Source organism: Chaetura pelagica, unplaced genomic scaffold (genome assembly GCF_000747805.2).
Source record: "Chaetura pelagica isolate M959 unplaced genomic scaffold, ChaPel_1.0 scaffold31, whole genome shotgun sequence".
Taxonomy (NCBI): Eukaryota; Metazoa; Chordata; class Aves; order Apodiformes; family Apodidae; genus Chaetura; species Chaetura pelagica.
This window is the reverse complement of record NW_009952481.1, coordinates 1,580,256-1,605,401: the sequence shown is the minus strand read 5'-3', so window position 1 is coordinate 1,605,401 and position 25,146 is coordinate 1,580,256. Positions and strand designations below refer to the sequence as shown.

The following is a 25,146-nucleotide window of genomic DNA, read 5'->3' as shown; positions in this document are numbered from 1 at the left end:
ATTAGTCAGTTTCTATTGTGTGGGGTTTTTTTGGGGATCAGAGCTTGCAGAGTGTTAACTATCTTTATGCTCAAAAGAAGAAACAAGGTGGAAGCAAACTGGCAGCATTTGTTCAGCTTTGCAAACATTTGGAAATGACATAGTTCTGAATCTTAGTCTCTTTTTGTTGGTTTGTTTTGGTTGTTTTTTGTTTGTGGGGGTTTGTTTGTTTGTTTTGTATTGTTTCATTCTATTTTGTTTTTATTAAAAATCCAGCAGTCCTGTAAGAGCTACCCAGCCGATGTTTTTTCCCCTCCTCTGGTTAGTAACTGCATCCAGGAGGCAGACCAGACTTTCCAAGATAGAGCAGCAGAAGGCAGAACTTCTGTTGTTCTTGGAGGGGAACAGACAGATAATGTAACTGATATATCATGGATATGTGCAGAGAAATCAGTGTGACTATAGGAGAAGAAAAGACCTATGTATGTACAAGGCTTTCCTTGTTATTCTAACTTTGCTGGTTGATTTTACTTTCCATTTTGCATGTCAACCATCATTATTAATGACCCTTGATTATTATGTAGAAATCGTGGTGTTTCTGCCACTAAGATTGCCATTAGCTTCAGATTAGAATATTTAGTTTCTGATTCTTTTTAAAAATCATATTTCCTTTAAATTCCAGTTACATAGAATTGAAGAGAGAATATCTCTTTGTACATCTGGGGAAAAATGCTGAAACATTTGCTTAAAACTCATTTAGGGCTGTTTCAGAATATAGAGTATGAGAGCATGAGGGTGGGGAAATAAGTGTTTTCTTAGATACATTCAGATCTTGAAGACAGGCAGGAGTCACTCTGCTGCTTGAAAGTTAGAATGCTTATAGACCTTTTCTGCAGCCCAGTATAATGATATTTTTAGTATATTTTGAGGTATTGTCCTTTCTTTCAGTAAGGTAGTGTATGGATACTTGCTGGGGTCCATTTCATAAACAGTTGAGGAGAAGTTTTCCATCCCTGAAAACTATGGGTTGCTTCAAACATGATAATGAAGATTTGTATAAAGACTGGATTTGTATCTCCTGTACAGGAGTCCAAGCATCTGAAGTTTCCAAGTGGTTCCACACCTTCATTAGAAAACATAAAAGCTTGCAAACCACTGCTTTAATATCCTTCCTAATTACTGATGTTATTTAGAAGTGGCATTAGCCAAACAGGTATAGTGAGCAATCATTCAAAGGTTTTTCTGGTAGTGAGAAGCTGTCTTTATCTGTTACCATCCAAATATTTTAATGTGGTTTATTAAAGACAGATAGAAATCCTTTGAATAAGTAATTTATTTATTTTGTTCTGAAATAATATTATATGTTTCCCTTCTCTTCGGGGAAGATGCATCCCTAAAGTCAGGTGGACTTAATGTTTTCCAAGTTCCAGAACTACAAGAGATTAGGCTGGAAGACACACTGAGAGATTTGACCCCTCACTCCAGAACAAGCCTGAAATTTGCTTACCCCTCTCAAATACAACACTAATGTAATATATTCATATGCTTGGGTAACAGGTAATATTCAATTGAAAGGTAATTACTTTTTTCTTGAAAAAAACCCACTACTAAGCAGTCAGGTCTCCTAAGTAATCCTGCTCAATTATGTTTTAAGTTCCTGCATATTTAAAAGATATTGTATTGCACAAGCAGTTCTTCACCATGAATATATAGAGGTTTTACAGGAGAAAAGCCAGAAAAGATGTGCTAAATAAAGTAGCTGTATGTGTATTTGCTCTGATTTGGACAGACTTTGTGGGGTTTTTTTCCTAACCAGTGTTGGAATTTGTAAAAATTACAGTTAAGATAAACATTCCGTTCAGTTAGAAAAGCCTCTTTTGGCCACGGATGTGGCAACCTGTCCTTAGAGAGTCCATGACCATGGTTAGAATGTCATTTTACACATTCACTATCTTCCCTGCTGACATACTGCTTATCTGTCTGTCTGGACAGCCAAGTGCAGCAAATCCAAGCAGTGCTATTCAAACAGAACCTGTCACATACCGTCATGGCCACTGAAGCAAAGATTGCACATAGGAAAGAAAGAAAGTTTGTTTAAGTTTTTGTGTTCCTAACTGAAAATATTTTCTTAGAATAGCAGCTCTTGCTGTCAGTTTTTTGCTATATAGCTTCAGAACAGATTCTGAAGGAATTATTAGATTGTACATTAGGAAAGGGTTATGCAGTAAGGGTGAACATAGGCTGTGTTTGTTTCTGTTTCATCCTGTTTGATCCCCATTCAGTTTTTAACTATCTCCAGAGCTAGACCTGATCTTTCAAGCTAAGATTCAAAAGATTTGTTGGACAGTTTTAGGAGTTTGTGTCTACTGTATTCTTTCTCCACTAGGAGTATTTAATTTGGCTTCCAGGATCCTTTGTACTTACACTGGAGAGTTTTATGTAAGTAGCACAACATGGTGTAACATAGATACTTGTTAGTTTTATGTTTTTCTTATATAGTTATTTTGGCCATTGCAGGCTGCAGGGATTCACCTGACCAAATATAGATGTCTGCAGCTGATCCAGTCACCCTAGACTCCTTTTCTAATCAACAGAGAAAAATAAACACATCCAGACTGTGATTTTATCTCATCCTAAAATAGATATCTAAAATAGGTTTGTTGAAGGCTGCTGTAAAATGCTCGTTTCTCTCCATAAACTATAAAGGGAGTTGAAAGTTTGTAGGCATTTAAAGAGTAGACCTTTAATGATCAGAGATATATACATCTTAAGTTTGGTGGATTAAATCACGCTTAAGATCTTCACTTCCTTCTATTGGTGTTTATTCTCTCCAGCTAAAGCACTGGGACATTGCATCTCTTGTGTTCAGACCTTGCCAATAGCAAAATAGGAGGCAGTGTGTTACTTTTACACTCATTTCTGTTGATTAAAGGATTTATGATTGTAGGCAATTTACAGAAGAAAAGTCTGCCAGTCTATGAAGGGATTGTGCTAGCTGAGAGTCAAGTCCAATCTCTCCCATTTACACCTGATTTCCAGACATAATTGTCAGAACCTTAGCAACTTCACTTTAGGATTACAGAATTTTATCTAAATTTTAACAAACTTAAAAAAAACCAAAAATTTAAACATCCCATAAAGGTAACACCAAACTTACATTAATTCTTGCCTCAGCAGTTACAGATATGTGAAAGCATGGGGTTATCATGTTCCTTTTCCATTTTCAGTATTTATCTGGAAGTAGTATTTTCTTTCTAGTGGTAATTTGCAAATAAATCACTTCCTTTTTCATGTTTACAAGTGGCATGTTGGCTGCAGGCTTGTCACAGAGATGGTACAAACAGTAGCTGTATGTCAGCATCATTCAGTAGAGATTTCTGCCCTCAGGATGGTTTTCTGTAGGTGTGAATGTAGATAAATGATTCTTCTCCATTTAACAGATTAGTTGTCTGTACTTGCTTTTAAAGAGTTTTCACTCATATCATGTGATCAGACATTAGCTTAGTAAACTTTACCTAAAAGTCTGATAGCTGAAGATAACTGAAGAATCAGTGCTCGCATTTTGGAGCAGATGTAAAAGGCAGAGATTTGAGAACTAGCAGAGAAGAATGAAAGGCTGTACCTGAAGTGAAGAGAAAGAAGAACTGAAAAGGTTATTCCAGCAATGCTTTCCTCTTGCCTACATGGCAGGAGCTTTACAAACGAATTTGAAAAATCTGATCCCTTACCATGCATTATCTGAAAATATTCTTCACATGAAATAAACATTTTCAGAGACAAGTGCATGGTACTTAACCACAAAAATTAACTGAGAGGGGATTGTTTCCAAAGAAAACAATGCCTGATTGGGAGCAGTAAGACCTTCTGAAGGAGCTAAAAGAAATTAAAACATCATTGTAAAATATGGCCCCATTTAATTTACTTTTCATTTTGCAGTAGCAAGGGAAATATGTAGCACTATTGACCTAAGTGCTGCAGAAGCGTATGGCAATTCCTACTATGTCAAATGGAATTTTTTGGAAAAGAGTGAAACTTGATATCATGCCGATCTTTCAGCAAGTAATGCCCTCCATATTCCATCAGATCAGTATAAGCATACATTTGTACTTGCCTGTTTAAGAAAATGTTGCTAAGAACAAAAGATTAGTTATTGTCTTGTCATTGTATACATACAAAGGTAGTTACATTTTGCTGGATACCAATCAGTGTCAACTAAAATGGAAAAAATAGGAAGTCAATACTTTGTACAGCGTCGGCTCACAGACATGAAAAATGTTAGTACAGTAATAACAAAAAGACAGTGGGGAAGGTAAACCTTAGTATTTCCTAGCTCTCTTACAGCAAAGTGAAAGAGGCTAGAAGTAAGTAATACTTTCAAGAGGCGTTCTTTGTATATATTCTCCTAATTTTGTTATGTAATGGACAACCTTACATTTTGGCAGATTCAAAAGATATTAGTGAGATGAAGTGACTGCTCAGGCCCTTGAATGTAGCAGAAAAATATTTTTAGCATAAGAGTTAACATTTATGTGAAGTCTGTACATACTCTGTAATGTGTAGGAACTGGCAACACTTACTGTATTTGCTCAGGGTTTTTTTCTTGATATGCTTTATGTATATTTTCCATAGTGCAACCCCTCCAAACTTCTCATAACCCCCATAATCTCTTCCAGTCCTATGTGAAACCTCTCTGACCATTCCTGGTCCCTCTTGCTAGGATTTGTTAACCTTGCCTTCCACCCTCCAACCTGTTCTGACCCTGCTGCTCTACCCATCCTGGATCCACTCTATCCACCCTTGTAAAACCCGAACATTGTTATCCAAAGTGTGGGCCAGGGAACAGAGTTTTACCTTTGCTGCTGCAGTCTTGAACCATCTTTACAAGCAAAGATCCAGGAGAATTCTTTCAATCTTTGACATCAGTCTGTAGTTTTATGACCTTGCCACTTTCATGGTTTCATCTTAGGGGTAAATTTTCCATCCTGATGCCACAAATCATTTTAATCTTTTCTCGCTGACCTTGTAAAATGCCCTCTCTGCCTTGTTTACTCCTGTCGAGGTGTTACCCAAGTGCTCTGGACAGTTTCAGTTGAGGTGATTAGGCATTTGCTTGCTGAGAAATCTGCTTCAGTTATTCTTCATTTGGCCTTTTAAACACAGGAGTGTATTTCTAGGGCAGAATAAATGTCTCATTCTGACAATAATGTTTTCAGGCTTCAGTTTCTCATTTAGAGGCACCGTTGTTAAATCCTGTCAAAGGACTGTTAACGTGCGTAGTACCAGCACAACCATGTGTGTAGTTTCCTAGCAAGCTAACGCAGATGGATTACAACCTAACAGAAACTTGTTTGAAGTTGTTTACTGTTTACCTGCAACAACAGCTCTGCTTAGTCAGTACAAAGAAACAGACACAGTCTGAGAACAGACTGTTAGAGGTGAGACTATTTATGAACCACCCCAGAACTGCATAAGAGCTGGGACTGCACATGTCTCAGAAGAAATGCAGGTGGAATAGCACATGAGGGAACAGTCATATCATCACTTTTGCCTGCCACCTTTCCACATATTTACAAGTTTTATGGTTTAAGATTACCACATATTATTAAGCTTTTAAGTTATTATAGGTAAAATTTTCTAAAAATGGTGTTTAGTTTAAAAGAACTGGGAATCTGAAGTCGGCGTAGTGCTTACTTTAAAAATAAAGTAAAAATTGTATATTGTTCAGGTAATTAGTATTTTTTATTTCAAATAATACTATAGCAGCTTCAGAAGAAGGTATGGCTGCTTTCAAGAACAGTGAGTAGTATGTTCTTGTTTTATTAGGCAGTTGCTCAAGAACATAAACATTTTCATCCAGAACGCAAAAAAAAAAAAAAAAAAGTCTTTAAAGTTGTATAGATAAATGTGGTTTTTTTTCTGTTAGCATTTTTAATATTTTTCCTGCCTGACTGTTCAAAAATATTTTCACAATCTTCTACCAGTATTTCCCAACTTGGGCTACTCTGTTTGCATATGCAACAGACATTGCCAAAGGCTTTTCAAATTTATTTCATTTGAAGAATTTAATGCTTTTGCAACAGCAGAAGTGCCAAACAACCTCTAAGTCATTACTAGTAGCTGTCTTTTTTAAATACTGTATTTTCAGATCTTATGGTCACAAAGCTGGCCACATCAGTTCCATGAATAAAATAATTTTCAGGATTTTTATGACAGGCTTTCAGGACTTAATGCTCCAAAGATACATTCTCCAAAACATTCTGCCATTACAGAAGTATTTTATTCACCTCTGAAGATGTTTATGTGATGGTAAATTTTGCATTTTATCGTTCTTATTTGTTAAAGTAAGACATAATTTGTAAAGCTAAGATATTATTTGGATTTCAGAATCTACACACATTTGTCATGTTTCAGCATTAAATGTTTTAAAAAACAGGTTAAGTCTTTCTATGTTGAATGTTTGAATCTAGAATTAGTTAGCTGAAGTTTTTTGTTGTTGTTCTGGTGTTCATGTTTTTTGAGTCTTGAAGCTGTCACCCACAGCATTTACTTAAAACTAGTATGTAATGATTAGTAAAGTCTTTTGTGCTATGTTTCGATAAAGCAGTGTTAGGCAGTTTAATTTCCTTCTTTCTTCTCTTACCAAGCGTGAAATGACTTTGATAAGTGGAGTAGAGCTTTTAGTTTGCTTTTGACTGCTAAAGGTATCTCTTCCAGCCTGAGCTCTTGTCTCAGGAGCAATTAGAACTGAAGTACCACCTTGCTTGTGTTGGATTCCGTTGCAGGGCACAACCTTAACATGAAAGAGGTTATTCTTAAAATGTTACTATGGACTGCTATAGTAATCACCTTTCCATCTTAGAGAAGTAAAAATGACAGCAACAAGCCCAAGGGCAGTTGCATCAGGCAAAAGAGCATTGCCAGCAGGTTGAGGGAGGCCCTTTGCACAGTCCTGGTGAAGGACATCTGTAGTGCTGGGTCGAGTTCTGAGCTCCCAGTACAAAAGAGAGATGAACATATAAGAGTCCAGTGAAGGACTGCAAAGGTGATTAAGGGGTTGGAGTATCTGGTAGAGAGATAGGACTGCACAGCCTGGAGCCTGTAGGCTTATGGAGGGGTCTTACATACAAATTCTTTAAGGTGGCCATGGATAAAGCAAAGATAAAGCAAAGCTCAGTGGTGTCTAGTGACAGGACAAGAGTCAATAGGCACAACCTTAATTACAGGAAATTCCACTTAAGAAAATGTTTTAGGGGTTGGTGTGTTGGTTTTTTTTCTTTTTTGTGTTGGGGTTGGTCATATGTTGAAGCAGGTTCCTCAGAGAGGCTCTCCATCCTTGGAATTACTCAGAATTAAACTGAACAATGTCCTAAGCTACCTGTAGAGGTTGACCATGCTCAGAGCAGGGGATTCAAATTAGATGGTCTCCAGAGTGCTCTTCCAACTGCAACTATTCCGTAATTGTGTAAAATCAAGTATTCGGAGGTTGGTACCTACCTGCCTGCATAGGAGGGCTGAGCCAGGACAACACTAATAGGTGTTCCTGCTACTAACACACTTTTTTTGGCTGGAGACTTGAGTGGTAGGAGCTTCTTTGAGCTGGAATTTGATGTTTAGCATTTCCAGTGATAAAGATGTTTACCTGGGTTATTCTAAGTGCGAACAGTAGGAAAATTAGAGGCATCAAAGGATAAATGCTTTTAAAAAAATAATTATTTCTCTCCTCACTCCCAAGGTTAAGACCTAGTCTACAATGATCCCATTGTTGTATAGCTGTTTAGAATTTTTACTTATTTAGGATTGTGTGGTTGGGAAAAATTACAGTATTTAGTTCAAGAATTTAGTATTTTGGTCTATTAAAAATACTGCTTATTTCTAAAACAATCTCAAAATTTGCTTAAGTAGTTTTTATTATTTCTTATAAAGTAGGTTTATATACCAGTGGGTTAATAAAATTACTTACATGTTCAGAGCTTGTATTTGTTTAGCTTTTAACAAATTATGTTCTGTGGACATTTTACTGTTCCAGAAGATTTACAGGGCTGCATTTAATGACAGTTTCTTTTGCCTGCTCTGGAGCACGTTCCATGGTGGTTTTAAGTGTGCTCTGCATGTTTGACAAGTTAGAAACTTAGCAATCCCCATCAGTGCTGAGCCACACTGTCTCAGGCTTTGTTTTTGTTGGCAAGTATCCAGTACCATGCTATAAAATACATTTACTTGACAGTAGAAAGTGGAGAACCACATTATCTACAAAGTTTAAAAAGGCTGGCTAAACACATACAATAAATATTAATAAAAGAAAAGGCCACCCACCTTTGACCTTCAATACTTGTTATTAGTTTTATGTGTTTTAGAGTGCATTTGAGCATTACCTAACAGTACATAAGAATCTCTTACTTGAATCAAACAACTTATTAGCAGATCTGTATTGGTTGTTTTAGTTGCCTGTGGCAGGAATCATGGATATAATGCATTGTAAGAATTCTACTTCCTACTTCAGAGTTACCTTGAAAAGTATTGTTGTCCTTTAGTTCTCTCATAGTAAATAAGCCAGGTTTATTTGTACTTGTAAGTAAATGGGAAAGTATAGTATTGTATGTATATCTATGTAGGCAGAGGATGTTTTACAGAGGAACCTTGTAAAGAATGATCAGTTGATTCATGTAAACTGATCTCACTAAATTTTTCTTCTTAAACAAGAACACAAAGCAGAAAACTATCTCAGAAGAGAGGCATCCATCATCTTGTAGTATAATGAAATTTTGATTCATGATGGCTGAACGGGTTTCAGAATTTTTTCAGTATTTTTAAGTGTGTTGCATAACATTAAAAAAATGGGATCTGGACCAAACCAGAAATGGTATTGAACATGACATAGGAAGTGATTCAGGAGCCACTAAAGCTGATAAATAACCCTTTTCTTCCAAATTAGGTGTTTCTCATCTCCCAAGTTATAAGGCTGTATTATACCCCTCATTATACTTTAACATGTTTTGCTTGTTAAGATATTAGTGGCTGCCATTTTGTGAATTTCATGTGCTGTATTATGTAAATTTTTAAAGTGTGTGTATATATATGTGGCATGTGTGTATAGTTTAATGATGGATGGATGATTGTGGTTGAATATTGAATTATTAATTCAATTTGAGAGGAGCCTATTCCTGGTTTTTGAGAAAGAAGAATTAGTAAGCTTTGGGGGAAAAAAAAAAGACTAGAAAAATGAATATTCTTCAGTGAAATACTAAGAGAATGATGCATCTTGCCTGCTCTGGATACATTTGGTAACACAAATGTATGGATACATAGGTACAATGTCTGGATACATAAGTAATACAAACACTGGTAAGACCTGTCTTCAGCCTTGGTCAGTACTCCTTTGCTATATCTCAAAAATAGATATTTTTTATCCCTCGTCACTATATCTCAAAAATAGATACTTCCCTTCCTGTCCCCCCTCAGTTAGTCACATGCCCTATGGGTTTTGTGTTTGTGTTATGATGAGTTGTCCTTCGTGGCACATTGTACCCACTTCTTCTCACTTTGGCTCTCTCCAGTCAGCAGCTTGAGTCTCAGAGTTTCTTTGCTGGCCTGCTGAATCAGACTGAGTACAGGAATCACATGGAGATTCAAAGTCACACAGAGAACCACGCACTGTATATAAAAGAACAATACTCTTAATGTCTGAAAATTAGTTTCTCTGCTGACCAGCAGGGTGACGGAACTGTGAGACATTGGCTTCAAATACCAAGTTTTTCTGGGTTGTGTGGGTAAGAAAGAATCAAGAGTGAAAATCAGCTACTCTTCCGTTTCTACAGTCAGCAAGTGAAAGGTCAGCACTGTCTGAGAAGAAGAGAGAAACAGATAAAGAACAGAGTGGAAGGATTACAAATTAAAAATAAAAACGCAGAAGTCGTGAGGGCCTGTATGCTATAACTGAAGCACTTCATTGTTCTCCATGGAATACCCCTGTTACTTTCTATTTCCATTATGCTTACGAAGATCCTGAAGCAATTAGCCTGTGGGAAACCACTGGCCACCACACTGCCACAAATTTGTACTTCCTTCTTTGCCTTCATCCATGTGTTGTCACCTTTATTGTATTCTGCTCTGGAAAGGAACTTCTACTCATTCATATATTCATATGTTCATGCATGTGCTCAAACTTGTTCCTGCTACAGTGTAACTTTGATTCACAATATGAAAATTAATTCTAAGATCTAGATGAATGACCAACTGTCAATATGTTTCTTTATTTCAGAGTGTTGTGCGTTGCCTTTGGCATCCCAAGCTGAACCAGATCATGGTTGGTACAGGAAATGGTTTGGCCAAAGTATATTATGATCCTGTCAAAAGTCAGAGGTATGTACATGATTAATGATTAAAGACTTTTTTTTTTTTCTCAAATTTAGCCTAATTCCATGGTCCTATGATTATACTAAGAAATTTTAAAAAGTATAAAGAAGAAAAATGGAACTGTTTCCGAAAAGCAACACATTTTCTTCTGGGCTTTTCATGGTGCAGTATTACGTTAGAGAGGGAACAAACCCACATTCCCATCTTTCTGCTAGTATTCTCCCCCACTTCCGTCTGTCATGTGTGTATTTTACCTGTACATTCAATGGAAAAGTGCTGGTGATTCATCAGAAGGTGACTTGTCACCCAGAAATGGAGAGAAGAGGACTTTGTTTCCCTGGCATCCAAAAATGTATTGTGTTTCACAGTGTCTGGATCCTTAACGGTGATCTGGATGCTTGGATGTGATGATAAATTCTGGTTTATAAGATTATCAGAAATAAATTTTATTTTTCTGGTCTTTGTCAATTTAGAGATGAAGTAATTTGTCATCATTGTTTGGACCCCTCTCCAGAGGGCAGCCTGAGTCTTCTAGGCACAGAGCACAGGAGTCCTAGCTCAGCTTTGTGCACAGTTTGTTTCCTGGTACTGATCATGAGGAGGAAGATGCCACCAGCTTTATTCAGTCTCGCTGCAGCCAGGCTTATGCAGCCTCTCTTACTGCAGTGTTGCAGACACCTCTGGTGAGATAACTGCCATTTCTGCTGCCTAGGAAGATTGCTAGGAGCAGATCATTGCCCGTGTTTGGAGAGGAGCGCTTTCAATGTGCACACTACAAGTACTATGGACAAATGAAGTGTGAAATGAATCTTCCACCCTTATTTCCATGTGTCATATAAACAACTCTGTGAGAGGAACACTAATCTCTCTGTCCTTCTTCACATGTGCACAGGCAGGAAAAGATACACACATTCATTAGTATTTGAAGTGCTATATGATTTTCTTGAGACTAAATCTTGGAATAGAAATGGTTTCTGTTTGATTTAAACACACCAACTTAGCTGCTGTATGTTTCCTCCTAGGGGAGCAAAATTATGTGTGGTCAAAACAAAGCGAAAAGAGAGACAAGCGGAGACTCTGACACAGGATTACATCATAACACGTAAGGAATTCAAAGATACCTCTATAGCAGCTTAGCTCTTCCACAGGTTAGAAATTATTTGCAGATCGTTCAGTTTTATATTTTCCCCTATGAAAAGCTACAGTCCTTTGTTAAGTATTGATCATTGCTGTGAGTTATTAATGCTTCATACTATACTTTTTGCAGCCTTGCATAGCTAGATGAAGTATGTATTACCCGTGCTCTGCAGAGTTGTAAACATTGGTTGGTTTCTAGGTTCTGATGGACCTGAAAGCCTGCAAGGACAACTGCCTCAAAAAAATCCCACAAAAAACCAACAAACCTTCCAAATTTTGGGGCTTACTTAAATCTTCAGTTTTACATAACTAAATTGGTGAGTGTAGACAGGTTTCAGAACTGTCTTTGCCACTTGGGAACATTAACAGTAGAGACATTAGATACAAGTCTTGAAGAATTTCCAAGTGATTTTTCAAAATTTAGAACTTGCCCAGATTTATCTGGGGATTTAAATAGCTTAAATATCTCTCTAGCCTCAGGATTATACTGATATAAGCCCTTAAGTTCATATTAAGGCTCAGTGATGTGTAAGAAATTGTTTTCATTGTTGCAATGAAATATTTAGTGATCTGCCTTTTCCCAGGGGCAGATTTGCCAAGGAAACAAGAGGATGAACTGAGGGATTTTGGCCCTTTCTTATTGGTGTCAGCCTGTGTAGTGTTTCTTCCTGTGAAATGAGAACAGTCGCACAGTGTGTCATCCTGCTTCTGCTCATCCTCTTCCAGTTCTGCAGTGTTTAGATTCTGTTTTCCAGCAGTTTTAGTCTTAGAAATAGCTAAAACCATTTCTATAGAATAAAGTAGGTGTTTGGCAGCATAATAAATGCAAAGAAAGTTTAGAATGAGAAAGTTCGGGCAGTCTTGGTGACCAGGCCCTTATCAAAGCTCTTTGGTCCTGGGTTCTCATCTCAGGTACTTTGCAGCCACAGCTGTCTCCTATTTACTTTACTGTTGCAGACATCCAGCTCCAGTTTTTGGGTAGCAGTGGGTAAAGTAGCAGCTGGCAAAGATCAGTGTTATTTATCTTCTTTGGGTGCTTTTCTCAGTCCATCCTCACTACAGCCTTGGCTATATCAGCATATGGTCTATTATCTAAATACTTCGTGTGCACTGTCACTAGTGTTTATAATTTAATGAGCTTTTGTGATTTTCAGAAAACTTTCTATGTAAAATCCAACAGAACTTGTGTATTCAACGGCATTTGGAAGTGCCATTCAAATATTTAGGTCCCTATTTTGCAGTTTAGGAATTGTACCATGGAGTTTTAGCTATTTCTTCCACATTGTTTTGAAACTAAATAAGGATACTTCCATATAAAGCAGTGCAGAAATTTTATAAGGAATTGCTTTGCAAATTTTAATGTTTGTGGCATATTTTGGAAACTTTAGAGGCTAGATGTCTGTCTTTGAAGCTTACAGATGAAACTGGAAAGAACTGAGTATCTCAGAAGTTCCTTTTCCAAAGTGAACCAACTAATTTTTCCACCTTCTCTGTTTTCTTTCTGAAACCCATTCCCGCCTTTTGTTTTTCTCTTCACACTTCCAGCTGCTCTGTGATTTCTGAATTGCCAGTAATGGCTATTTAAAATGCAGGAATGTTGTTTTGAGGGATTATGTGTTACTTTAGAACACAGGCATACCTAGTTTGGATTTTCCGTAGGCAACCTAGACTCCACAAATGGCAAAAGCTTAGATCTGTGCATTAGTCGCCTCAGATACTCTGTGCAAGCTGATCAAGCTTAATACTTGCCAGCAGATTGTCCCAGGCATTTCACATTTCATTAAATCTACACAAGTAAAACTTAATAGTTTATTTCCAAAGTTCTGCTGCTGTATCACATGGCTGTGACTTCACTCAATCTAATAAATTGAGCAGGCTTCCTGAAATAAGCTGGAAAATCAAACTGATAGGTACCTGGATGCTGCCTTACATTTTTTATTCAATATAGAGCCAGTGCCCCTAAATTTAAGATTTGGTTGGTTGGGTTTTGTCTTTGTTTTGTCTTTTGACCCCAACACAATTTCCCACATTTTTGGAAGCAGCAGCAATCAGCAAACCTGAATGTAAGAGCTAAGCCCCACCAGAAGATGATGCCCTTTAACATGGTGTTTCTCTGCTGCTGGAAGAGAAATGTGTTGCTTGTGTGAGCAAACCAAAGCCATTACTGTGGTTGAACATACTGTAGCAGGTTTATGAGGAAATGGAAGCTTTAAATCCTGATAATTTATCAAAATTGTTTCAATCACAGGTATTCTTCCAGCCTTGGTTAACCTAATAATTTTTAAAAAAACAAACATGATTGTGACTTCATATGCAGCAATGTTGCATTTTGGATCATTGAGGGTATTCCACCCCTCTCGGTTTCTGATCCAAGAATGCTTCTAGGGTTTTCTCATGCTCTTAGAGTATTAGAAAGCTGTACAAACATGGAAGGTTCAGAAAAGAGCAAGCAATTGGTCACGACAGTAATGTTGCAAGCTGAATGTCAGAGGAATAAATTAAATACGCATAAATTGTGCAAACAGTATTTCGGATTAAAGGCCCCTGCCTGAAGGAACCGTGAAAATCTGGCTACTTTAATCTTTGAAAAATTCAGCAGAAATAATCCCTCTAAAATACACCTCAGTAAACCACTGCTTGGACACAAAAGAACTGGGAGACTGCTTGATTCTGCCACCTTTTCCATTGCAAGAAGAGATCCTAGTGTTCGCCTTTGTAATGAAAAACGTTAAAGAAAAAACAGAAAAAAAAAAAGAAAAAGACATTTTTAACATTTCTTTTTCTCTAAACTGTGACTCTTCAGCCCATGCACTTCCAATGTTCCGTGAACCACGACAGCGAAGCACCAGGAAACAGCTGGAGAAGGACAGGCTGGACCCCATGAAGTCTCACAAACCTGAACCTCCAGTAGCAGGACCAGGTAATCCAGGCGTAATTGTTTCAGAATGTCCAATGCCAAAGGAGCTGTTGTGCTTCAGTTCTACACTCATTCACATTTGCATTCAAAGTTTTTGGGGTGGTGACTCTACTTGCCAGGTATGGACAGTGTCCAGCATTGTAAGACATTGGTCTTTGATTGGAGTGTTTGCCTGGAATAAATTAGAAGTTGCAGTGACTTACCTTAAGTTATGTATCAGTAAAACACGCGAATGCAGCCTATATGTTGCTATAGTATTAAATGACTTCTTTGTATCAGGTAATTGTTACAGATACAATACAACATTTTTCTGTTTATTTCTTAAATATTTTCTTCCAAAATTCTCTTTGTTTTCTTTGCTACAGGTCGTGGTGGGCGTGTTGGAACTCATGGAGGCACCTTGTCATCATACATAGTGAAGAATATTGCCCTAGATAAGACTGATGATAGCAACCCTCGAGAGGCCATTTTACGTCACGCGAAGGAGGCGGAGGAGAATCCATACTGGGTTGCTCCAGCATATGCTAAGTAAGGAAACAATTAAAAATACAAGTAATATTTCTGGAGGCCAGTGGGAGTTTGGTAAAACCAGGAGACACACATTTTTAATGGTATACTTTGCCTTTTCTGGATTGCTGCCACAAATACGTAAACCAAGATTACGTTATACTCTTCTGTGAAGATAAGAGGTTAAATTGTTGAATTGCCATTTAAAAAATGTTCCTATCGTGCTAGAATATTATTTTAAGGCTTTCTAAATTTCTCAGAATTTGAAGTCTTTTCCAAACCAGTATTTGAAATTGCTGCATACCTTTTAATAAGGTATTGTCTCATTGGCAGACTGGGATGATAAGTTTTCCAGTATGCCCTCTAGTTCTGTGTGATTCCTGAGTTAAACCTTCAAAATGCTTACTTGGTGTTATGACAGCATATTTTAGATGATAGTTTATTGATTTTTTTCCTACATGAACACCTGAGCTTGACTTAACTTGGTTTTAAAGGTGTAGTGATATTGAAAGTTGTACCAGTAAATCTCCTATGAAGAAGTCAGTATAAGGAAATAAATGTTTGGTTGTTGTTACATAAATTAAAGAACCTAATGAAGATTATGGTAGTAAAATGTTGGTAATCCCACAGGTGGTAATTTGCTCATTTTAAACTGTATGTATGAGTGCATTGCTTCTATGTATGTCTTACAATGAAAACTGTTCAATATACTTCTAGAGTGCTCTCTACCAAATATTTTTTTCCAAGGAATAAATGTAATTCAAACCGTTAAATACATACATTCACAATTGTACTAAAATAAATACTAAATAAATGCATTTCATACTAATGAGCAGAAAATGCCACTTAAAATATTACTAGATTTTTCAATTTTTCTTATTATCATTGATATTTTTGTTAAACAAACTAACTAATTTAAGATGCATAAGGAAAATGCATAAGGAAGAGATTAAATAGTCTTCACAGGACTGTCTGCCAGTAACAACTGTTTTTTTGTTTGCAGACCTATGTTTTACCTCCTAAACTGTATGTTCATTAGTACTTTACTGACTGTACTTTCTTTATTGGTGTTTAGCTCTTTAGTGAAGCTATCACCACCTCTTTCTAGAAACTCAAACTATACTAAGACTCGAAGATGTTTCTAGTGATGACACTTGTTTTCTGACTTGACCCACATGTTCAGAAAGATAACTGAATAGCTATTCCAAAGCAGCTTGAGAACGCCAGTGATGCAGCCTGGGTTTGACTGGGTAATTAATGTGTATGATGTACTGGTAATTAGCTAGTGTGGTATTTGATGTTGTGCATCAAATCAGTGCATTATACAGTATCACCCTTGATACCAAAGAAGGAATGTTTGAATTACTGACTCTGTAGCAGTTGTTGTAATGAATATGATAAAAATTGATTTTTAGTCATTTGAGAGTCTATGTTTGCTGAAGACGAAATTTATTTTGAATGTGTGGGCACACCTGAAATGGATTTATTTGAGAGATGCAGCTGTCCATTCCCAAAAGTAAATACAGTCATATCATACAGTAATAAAATGTACATGCTCTAGAACAAACCAAAATAAATTACCCCACAAAGTAGTTGTAATTATGAAGACATTCTGACCAACCTAGGGATGATATGTGTTGTTTAATGTAGGGGAAATTTTGAGTGGATCAGAGTAATTTTATCTGTGAAGTTGAGATGAGGAGAAAAGAGAAGACATACTGGCATGGAAGTTGTCCATCAAAGATATTGTTTATAGTGGGATTCCTAGAAACACTGTAGAAACAGAGGGATGAGCACCTTTCCTAGGAGAGACTAAGAGAATTGGGGTTGTTCAGCCTGGAAAAGAGAAGCTCCAGAAGAACCTTATAGGGTCCTTCCAGTTCCTGAAGGGGCTTCAGGAAAGCTGGGGAGGGACGTTTTAGAAGGACATGGGTTAATAGTTTTAAATTGGAAGGGGGAAATTTAGGTTAGACGTTAAGAAGGAATTAATCACTATGAGGGTGGTGAGGCACTGAAACAGGTTGCCCAGAGCTGTGGTTGCCCCCTCCCTGGAGGTGTTCAAGACCAGGTTGGATGGAACTCTGAGCAACCTGGTCTAGTGGGAGGTGTCCCTGCCCAACCTGGGGAGTTAGAACTAGTTGATCTTTAAGGTCCCTTCCAAACCAAAGCATTCTGTGATTCCAGCAGGTAGATACATACCTCAATATATTTTTGGTTCAGTAAGCTCATTGATTGTATATTGAGTTTCATCCTGGACACCTGCAGTGTAGTAGATGTGACAGTTTTAAAACATAGCTGTATTACAGAAAGCTTAATGTGTCAGGTGGGCAGATCTCATTACAGTTTCTTCTGAAGATGTAGCTGCAGGGGAAGAGGAGAGCTGGCTGAGAAGTGGGGAGGATGCAAGTCCAGGCTGCTATTAACTTACACACCAGACGGTGATATGTATGTGGGGGAACTGGACTGCAGCCAACAGCATGCTGCCTTGATATTTTTGTCAGCTGGTAAATCTCATGCCAGTGGAACTGCCATTATCCTTGCTTTAAAAGCTTGACTCTGAGATGTGCTCTATGCAAAGAGAACTTTGTTGTTGTTGTTGTTACTATTATTATTATTATTACGGGCTAAGACATTGACATGCAAGAGCTTTAGAATTGTGTTATTTTCTGAATTTTCAGCAACAGAGTTCTACATGAACAGCTGCAGGCCAATGGCAGTCCTAGGTTGCGTTAGCTGCTTGCTGGCACTCACACATACTATAGAAAGCTGTGAGAATTACATCCTATATCTGACTTCACAGGGCATATATGTTTCCGCTGTGTAAAAAGCATCTTATAAATGTTCTTATGGATGCATGTTTGATAAAACACGCAAAATACAAGTATTATCACAAAATGCTGGATTGTGAGAGTGTTCCCAGTGGCCTTGTTAAAATCAAGAGTTAGTAATAACAAGCAATATACAAACATTGGGGAACTAGCTGCTTTAGCTGTATCATAAAGTATACTATAGAGTTAGAAAAGGTGATACTCTACATATTTTAGATTGCATGGTGTTTTGAGACCTAAAAAACACAGACCCAGTACCTTTCATTTATTTAAACAGTGCTTATTCTTTTTACTACTTTATTTCTCTGCTATCTGCTTTTCCACATTTGTTGTAGTAACTTTTCACTTAAACATCCTATGTAAGTATCCGCTTCATTCTCTTGTTTGACAAGGCTTTTAGAAGTTTGAATTTTAGAATTTTCTTTTTGCCTTGTCTAATGGATGGTTACTCACAGTTTTTCATTTTTCTTCTTGAAAAAATGTCTAAGGAAACCATAGTTACTTAATATTCTTCAGTGCTTGTCAATAAATAACTTCAGACTGAGAAGACTAAAAAATTGACTTTTTCTGGTTGATACTTTTTCACAACACTGGTGACAGGGTTTACAGTTCATCTGGTTCTGATTCATATTTGTTAGGTCATTCTAAATCAGATAACTGATTTCATGCTTTTAAATTGTATTTTCACTTCAAAAATTCTTGTAACATCACTTTTGCTGTAAGTTCATACAGTGTATACAAAAATATTTCCTTTTTGTTGGAGTTAAAGGTGCCTCATTTATTCTTGAAGCCAAGTAATGACTTGAAATTTTTTCCAAGCTTTTTATCATTACCCTGCCCTTTTTGTTTCTCCTATAATGTGAACTAGAAAGTAGTGGAAAGTATGTAAGCAGCAAAAGGACGGGTGAAAAAACAGATGCTGCTGAAATGGATACTAGAGGGTGATAAGAAGTACATGTTGAATCAGGAGATGACATGTCACAGCAGTCCAGTGTGAATAAAATGCTAAAAAAGGTGTGATCAGCACAGCAGAAAAGTTATAAAGGATGAGGATAAAGAAGAGACCTTGAGGATTTTCAGTAGAAAAACTTATTAGAGACCTTAGCAAGAGCTATGTCAGTAGAGTTAAAGGAAGGACAGATTGAAGATTTCAAGGAGAGAACCACAGGAAAGGAACTTGAGGCATCAGTTGTAAATGTTTGAAAATTGCATTCTTTGTGAGCTGTTTGTTTTAACACAGCTGTACAGAAATATTATAATGACTTCAGATGTCCCTCTGAAGGATTGGCAGGAATTACTAAGCGTTGTAACTATGGGCCTAATAGGGCCCAGGTGTAGCTCTCTTCTATGCCATAGGGAAGGTGAGGGTGAAATTTCCCTCCCCACCAAGAATGGGACGAGTTCTTAGAAAATACCTTTTTCTAAAATAGCCCTTATTTTGCTGTCTTTGTCATTTGCTGCCTGACACAGGTACAAAGAAATGCCTTGAAGCAGCAGCCTGTAGCTGTGGTGCATTCTCTGAACTCCATGGCAGTACCAGTGTGTGAAGTGTTAGTCGTACAGTGGCTCAGGTATCTTCAGTTGAAGAAGCAGGACTGAACAGAATGTTTTTAATTGTGATCTTGTTGACACATGTTGGTATTTTTAATCTAAATCTCTTTTTGAAATTGATAATTTTGAGAGGGAAGCCCCTGAGTTTCAGAGAAGAATCAGGCTTGTTGATGGGATAATGAATACAAAGAGGCTTGATGCTAAAAACCTTAACTTTTCAGTCTGAAAGTAGCCTTTATGACGTTATCTGGTTTCCATGCATGCTTGAAAGTCTTCCTTTTTATTTGTTTCAGTGCAATATAAACACGAATTTCAAAAGTTACTACGACATGAGTCACATTCTGTGATATGCAGTTGTCATCTCTAGCTGGTTTAGCTGCAGCAGTATCTTTTTAGCTGCTAGTCTGTGAACCTTAGATAGGAATGAGCTGCTTTTATTGTATCCCCATAACCAGGGGGATTATGATGACTCTAAAGCAGTCTTCATGGCCCCTGGAAATTTTTAAGAGAATCATGCAGCACGAATTAATCATGTTAGTTAGTTTTCCTGGTTATGTTTGCAGCCTGCTAGTGTAACCCACAGCAGGAATACGTTTTTCAGCATATGAGACACTGCTTTCACCTGACAGTCATGTGAAAGCACAGGGTCATAGAATAATTTAGGTTAAAAGGGACCTCTGGCGACCATCTAATCCAACTTCATGCTTAAAGCATGTTTCACTTAGATCAGGTTGCTCAGGTCCAGTTAGATTCAGGTTGGTCAGGGACTTGCCCAACCAAGTCTGAATATCCTCAAGGATGGAAATTCCATAACAACTCTCTGGGCAGCCTGTTCCAGCAGTCAGGTTGGCAGGCACAGTATGCCCTTGCTGAATCCATGCTTGTTGTTCCCTATTACCCTCTTGTCCTTCGTGTGCCTGGAAATTAATTCCATGGGGATTTGTTCCATAGCCTTCCCAGGGACTGAGGTTAGGTAGACCATCCTGTAGTTCCCCAAATACTACTTCTGCTCTTCGTAAAGATGATATTTGCCATTTCTAGTCATTGAGAACCTCCCCCCAATCACCATGACTTCTCAAAGATGATAGAGTGCCCTTGCAATGACATTGCCAGCTCCCTCAGTATCTATGGATCCATCCCATCTGGCCTCATGGGTTTGTGTATGTCCAACGTACCACATAATCCCTGTCTGTGTCTTCCTCTTCTGTTAGTAATGTCTCACTCCCTCCCAAACACTCTGCTGGTAGTTTAGGGGTCCTCAGAGACCTGAGAACAGACCTCAGTGAAAATGGAGGCAAAAAAAGCACTATCTTGACGTTTTCCATATCTTAAGTTAGAGGGTTACCTGACCCATTGATCACATTTTCCTTAGGGTTTGTTTGGCTGCCAATGTAGCTGCAGGAGCCCTTTGTGCGTCCTTTCATGTTGCTTTCAAGTTTCAACTTCAGCTGAGCTTTGGCTTTCCTTTCCTGACTCCTGCATATCGATGTAATGCCTCTATTCCTCTTTGGCAAGGCTGTCCCTGCTTCCTCTGTCTGTGGTCTTCCTTTTGGGGGTTTGGGGCTTCTCTCAGTCAGGACATCCCTGCACATCCATACCATGCAGTCTCTCATCTGATCTGCCAAGCAGATCCATAACAAACTGAAATCAGCCCCCAAAGTCAATGTAAATAGAATTGAGAAAGTTGATGGCAAAAAACCCCACAGCTTTCCACATGTGTTATTTAGCCCTCTGAAATTAAAATACTTTCAGGTAGGAAACCTGTTTTGATGTTTTTTTATAAATATTAATCATGCAGCAAACTCCTTGTACACCAGCAATTTCTAGTGCAGTTACTAAGCAGAGAAATTTGTGTTTAAATTTGATAATGTGGTAACAAAAAACAGTGTTTTCTGTGGTTTTATCTTTAAAATGGTCAGGCATATGAATCACCCGAGGTGCCGCCGTTCCTGCTGTGTGACTTGTGGAGGTGGAACAGTTTACATTTCATCTGGGCTGAGGCTACAGCCGTTTCATGCTAATTTTAAAAAACGAGATAGCAAGCAGACTTGATTTCCTCTGTATGTTTTCTCTTTAGCTGGTTACTGCTAGATTATGCTACAGTTTCTTTTTTTTGTTTCCCCCTGCCCCACTGCCAGCTTCACTGGACTCAGCGCAGCGTCCTTCATAGCTGAAGTCTGTAACTTTCCACTGGGCCACTTCTATCCTGGGAAATCTGTAGGTTCTGCTGCTTGTTTCACAAATGAAGTAATTCTTCTAAGTTGGAAGTTTCTAACCAAAAATTGTGACAGTTGCAGGTTTTGTGGTCAGAAGTGATAGGTTTACACTTCACTAGTTGCACTTCAGTAATAAGTATCTGGACAGTGGCCTGATGTCATACTAAATGGCATTTAGGTACATTTTATGTATTGTGATAAAAGAAAAGTGCACTGTTAAAACAGGGTAAATAATGTTCCGTCGATGTGTTTTGAAAAGAGAGAAGATTCCATGCAGTCCACCTCTTCAGCAGCTGACAAGTCCAGTATTTTGGCCAATAAAACCTTCATCCCTGGTGTCTGAGTCGTATTTAATTTTTATTTGCTTTATGTTTTTAAGACCTTTATCAGTGACTGGTTATATATAATTTATTTAACTATTTTCTAATGACATTTTTAAATTGGGAATTTAAATGAGGTCTTACGGTCCTCATCTGGGTGCAAGATCTGCTTAGGTGTCATGAGATGCACAGCTGGCAGTCAGGGACCCTGTGCTACTGGAGTCCTGCAGACAGACCGTCTCTGGAACATCTTAGTATACTCCTTACCTCCATGGCAAGTTGGGAGGTTGGAGGAGAAGGGCTGGCCAATAGAAAAGGAAGTTGTCACTGACTAGCTTTGGTGACTCTAAATCTCTTCTGTGCCACATATTTAACAAGTGGAGAACCCTGCTCTTTAATAGCTGATGGCTTGCTCTTACTCTTCCAAGTCAGTGGCAACACTGAGTTATGCCTATTGTGTTAAAAGTAAGGGAGACACCAGTTTTTTTAAGGGTTATGCATTTTGTAGAGTCTGCCAATTAACAGTTGTAATAATAGTAGTGCTTCGCATCTTTAGACTACTGTAAAACCATTAGTTAATGCATCAATGAGATGACTACTGCCTTGGCTGTGTTTTATACTTTGTCATGCCTGTGGTAATGAGAATTTGAGCCCAGCCAGCATCAGAAACCTGGTAGTTTCAGCTCCACAGTGATTGTGCTGAGAATTAAATTGGAAGAGGGGACCAGGCAGTGATTGAAGTGTAAAACAGGGGAACTGAATGTCCAAACAGTTTATTGAAATGCTACTTGATACTGCGTTCGTTTAAAAAAGTAATCAATAATTATTTTTATAAAGTTTAAGTGTTATTTAAAATACAAGTAAACAGTGGAGGAATAGATACCATCAAGCTTGACTGTAGGATACACCGTGTTCTCATATGAAGATCATTGTTTTTTTTATGTTACAGTAGTGCTGGATAAAGTCTCTGGAGGAGAAACTGTTTTTAGATGCATAGGCTGAGCCAGAAACCTGGCTTAGCTGTTCTGTTTTCACTTACTGGCTGCTGTCATACTATAGTGTATCAAAATGGAGGTTTCTTTTTCTAAAATCATGGAAGGAGAAGACCTGTGACTTAATTTTTGTAGCATTGTATTACATTTTCATGATTTGTTCCTCTCTTCCTGGCTTAATTTTATCAATGGAATGCACAGGTAGTTATTGCACGCTGATTAGGAAGTAAGGCTTGCAAAAAATGTGTGTTTGTTATGCTTGTTCTGTGCATCAGAGATGCAAGTTTCTTTAGTTCTTGGATGGTCAGTCGATGGGTTTATGTTGAAAATGAAAACTGGGCAAGTCTAGGATGCTCTTTTTTTACATATGGAGAGGATGTCATTTGTGCCTAGTGCATGTCTGATATAGTTTCTAATAAATTATCCTACTCTGACCATTATTTTAATATTTTCCATGTTTTCTAGGACACAGCCAAAAACAGTGTTTGCAGAAGTGGAACCAGAAGATGATGAAACAGACAAGCCAGAGTGGAAAAAACGTAAAATTTGAAAAATTCCATTTAAATAATTATTTTACAGCATTTGAAATACAGTGCAGCATTTATCTCTTTATTTTGGGTAATATATAAAAATTTTTAAATTACTTAAGCTCATAAAACGTGCTGCAATATAAAAAGGGATTGTTACTTTATGCTGGATTGTAATCCCACATCTGAATTTTATAATAAGGAATGAATTATATTATGCAAAGAACATCTCTCTGTCACTTAGTTATTTGTGATTTAAATGACAAATATGTCTTTATAAATAGAACTCTAGTGAATTCATTGTATTGACAAATGTGTGTTTTTTTAATTACTGCCAGCTTTACAAATGCTGTGTCATGACAGTGTTCGTTGACTTTAAGTATATGAATAAAATAATGCAGTTTCTCAGACTCCTTTTTATTTTTTCTATTTAAGATGTAACAAACTACCCCCCATCACTACAAATATAATAGATTTTACATGTTTATTTAGATTATTTAATGTGGCATTAACCAGTTTAATTCTTCGTGTGTTTACACAAGTTCCAATCTATTTCACAATTCTGTGTGAATCTTAGAAAATATTTTCTGTTCTTATTTGAATGATGGTCCTTTTTAAGTATGTGTAGTATCACACCTCACTAGTTTTTTATACAGATTTTATGTTTCAACAATGTGAAACTGGAATGTTTTTTTGCCTATTTGATGCAGAATGTTGTTTAGGCTTCCAATCCCTGTTAGTTTTTATTGGTAAGTGTTAGGATAGAGCAGATCTGTGTATTTATTAACAGGTCTTTGTTGACTTTGGTGTATGCCTGAATTATGTATATCCTGCCTTAGACTCTCTGAAGACTGATACTGTCTGTTATAAAGAGTTTCTGAAATACTGAAAAGTTGCACCATTAAAATGAAAGGCAGATTTAAAACTAATATCCTTTAGAGGAGGAAAAAGGAGCCTGGGTTAGTTTTAAGCACTTATATTGTGATTATAATAATACGCAATATGCTAAGTATTGTGATTATAATAATATACAATACAGCAACTAAGAGTAGAGAGTGCTAGACATCATAAACAACAATCAAGCTTTCTCAATTATGAATAAATTCTGAAGACATATTTTAAGGCTATATTTAGCAAAGCCTTTAATTACCTTTCTAACCTTAGTGTGTGACCCTAATAGCAGAGCTCAGATATTTTTTTAAAGCATTGTTCTGCAACATTTCATTGTATGATATCTTTTCCAAGCTTATCTTTCTGTTTCAACTACCATTTTTATACTTCAGGGAAAAGCAAATCCGACTTGAAAAGGTGTAATGAGCATTGGCATAACATTCCAAAACAAAGTATTTCCACTGCTTCTACTCAGTGTATTATTTTGATAAGATTGGAGCTTCACTAAATAATCACAGAATCACAGAATTGCTAGAGTTGGAAGGGACCTCTAGAGATCATCTAGTCCAACTCTCCCACTAAAGCAGGATCCCCCAGAGCACATTACTCAGGGCTGCATCCAGGCAGGTTTTGAATATCTCCAGAAAAGGAGACTCCACAACCTCCCTGCACAGCCTGTTCCAATGCTCTGTCACCCTTACTGTAAAGAAGTTTTTCCTTATGAGGTTCAACAAAGGCAAGTGCCAAGGCCAGGGCAATCCCCAGTATCAAAACAAGATGGGGATGAAGGGATTAAGAGCAGCCGTGTGGAGACGGACTGGAGGGTACTGGTGGATGAAAAGCTGGATGTGAGATGGCAATATGTGTTCACAGCCCAGAAAGCCAACTGTGTCCTGGACTGCATCAAAAGAAGTGTGGACAGCAGGTC

At 37.6% G+C, this 25,146-nt stretch overlaps 1 protein-coding gene across 1 annotated transcript in view; it reads left to right on the top strand.

Moving 5' to 3' along the window:
- The window catches only part of WDR70 (WD repeat domain 70), a 133,413-nt gene extending 109,718 nt beyond the window's left edge, over positions 1 to 23,695 (top strand). Inside the window, exons 13-17 of the mRNA XM_010008752.1 lie at positions 10,238 to 10,338; positions 11,355 to 11,434; positions 14,273 to 14,389; positions 14,752 to 14,914; positions 23,266 to 23,695. Of these exons, the coding sequence (XP_010007054.1) occupies positions 10,238 to 10,338; positions 11,355 to 11,434; positions 14,273 to 14,389; positions 14,752 to 14,914; positions 23,266 to 23,350 (546 nt within the window). The 3' untranslated portion in view covers positions 23,351 to 23,695. The remainder of the gene's footprint in view (positions 1 to 10,237; positions 10,339 to 11,354; positions 11,435 to 14,272; positions 14,390 to 14,751; positions 14,915 to 23,265) is intronic.
- Positions 23,696 to 25,146: the final 1,451 nt, after the last annotated feature.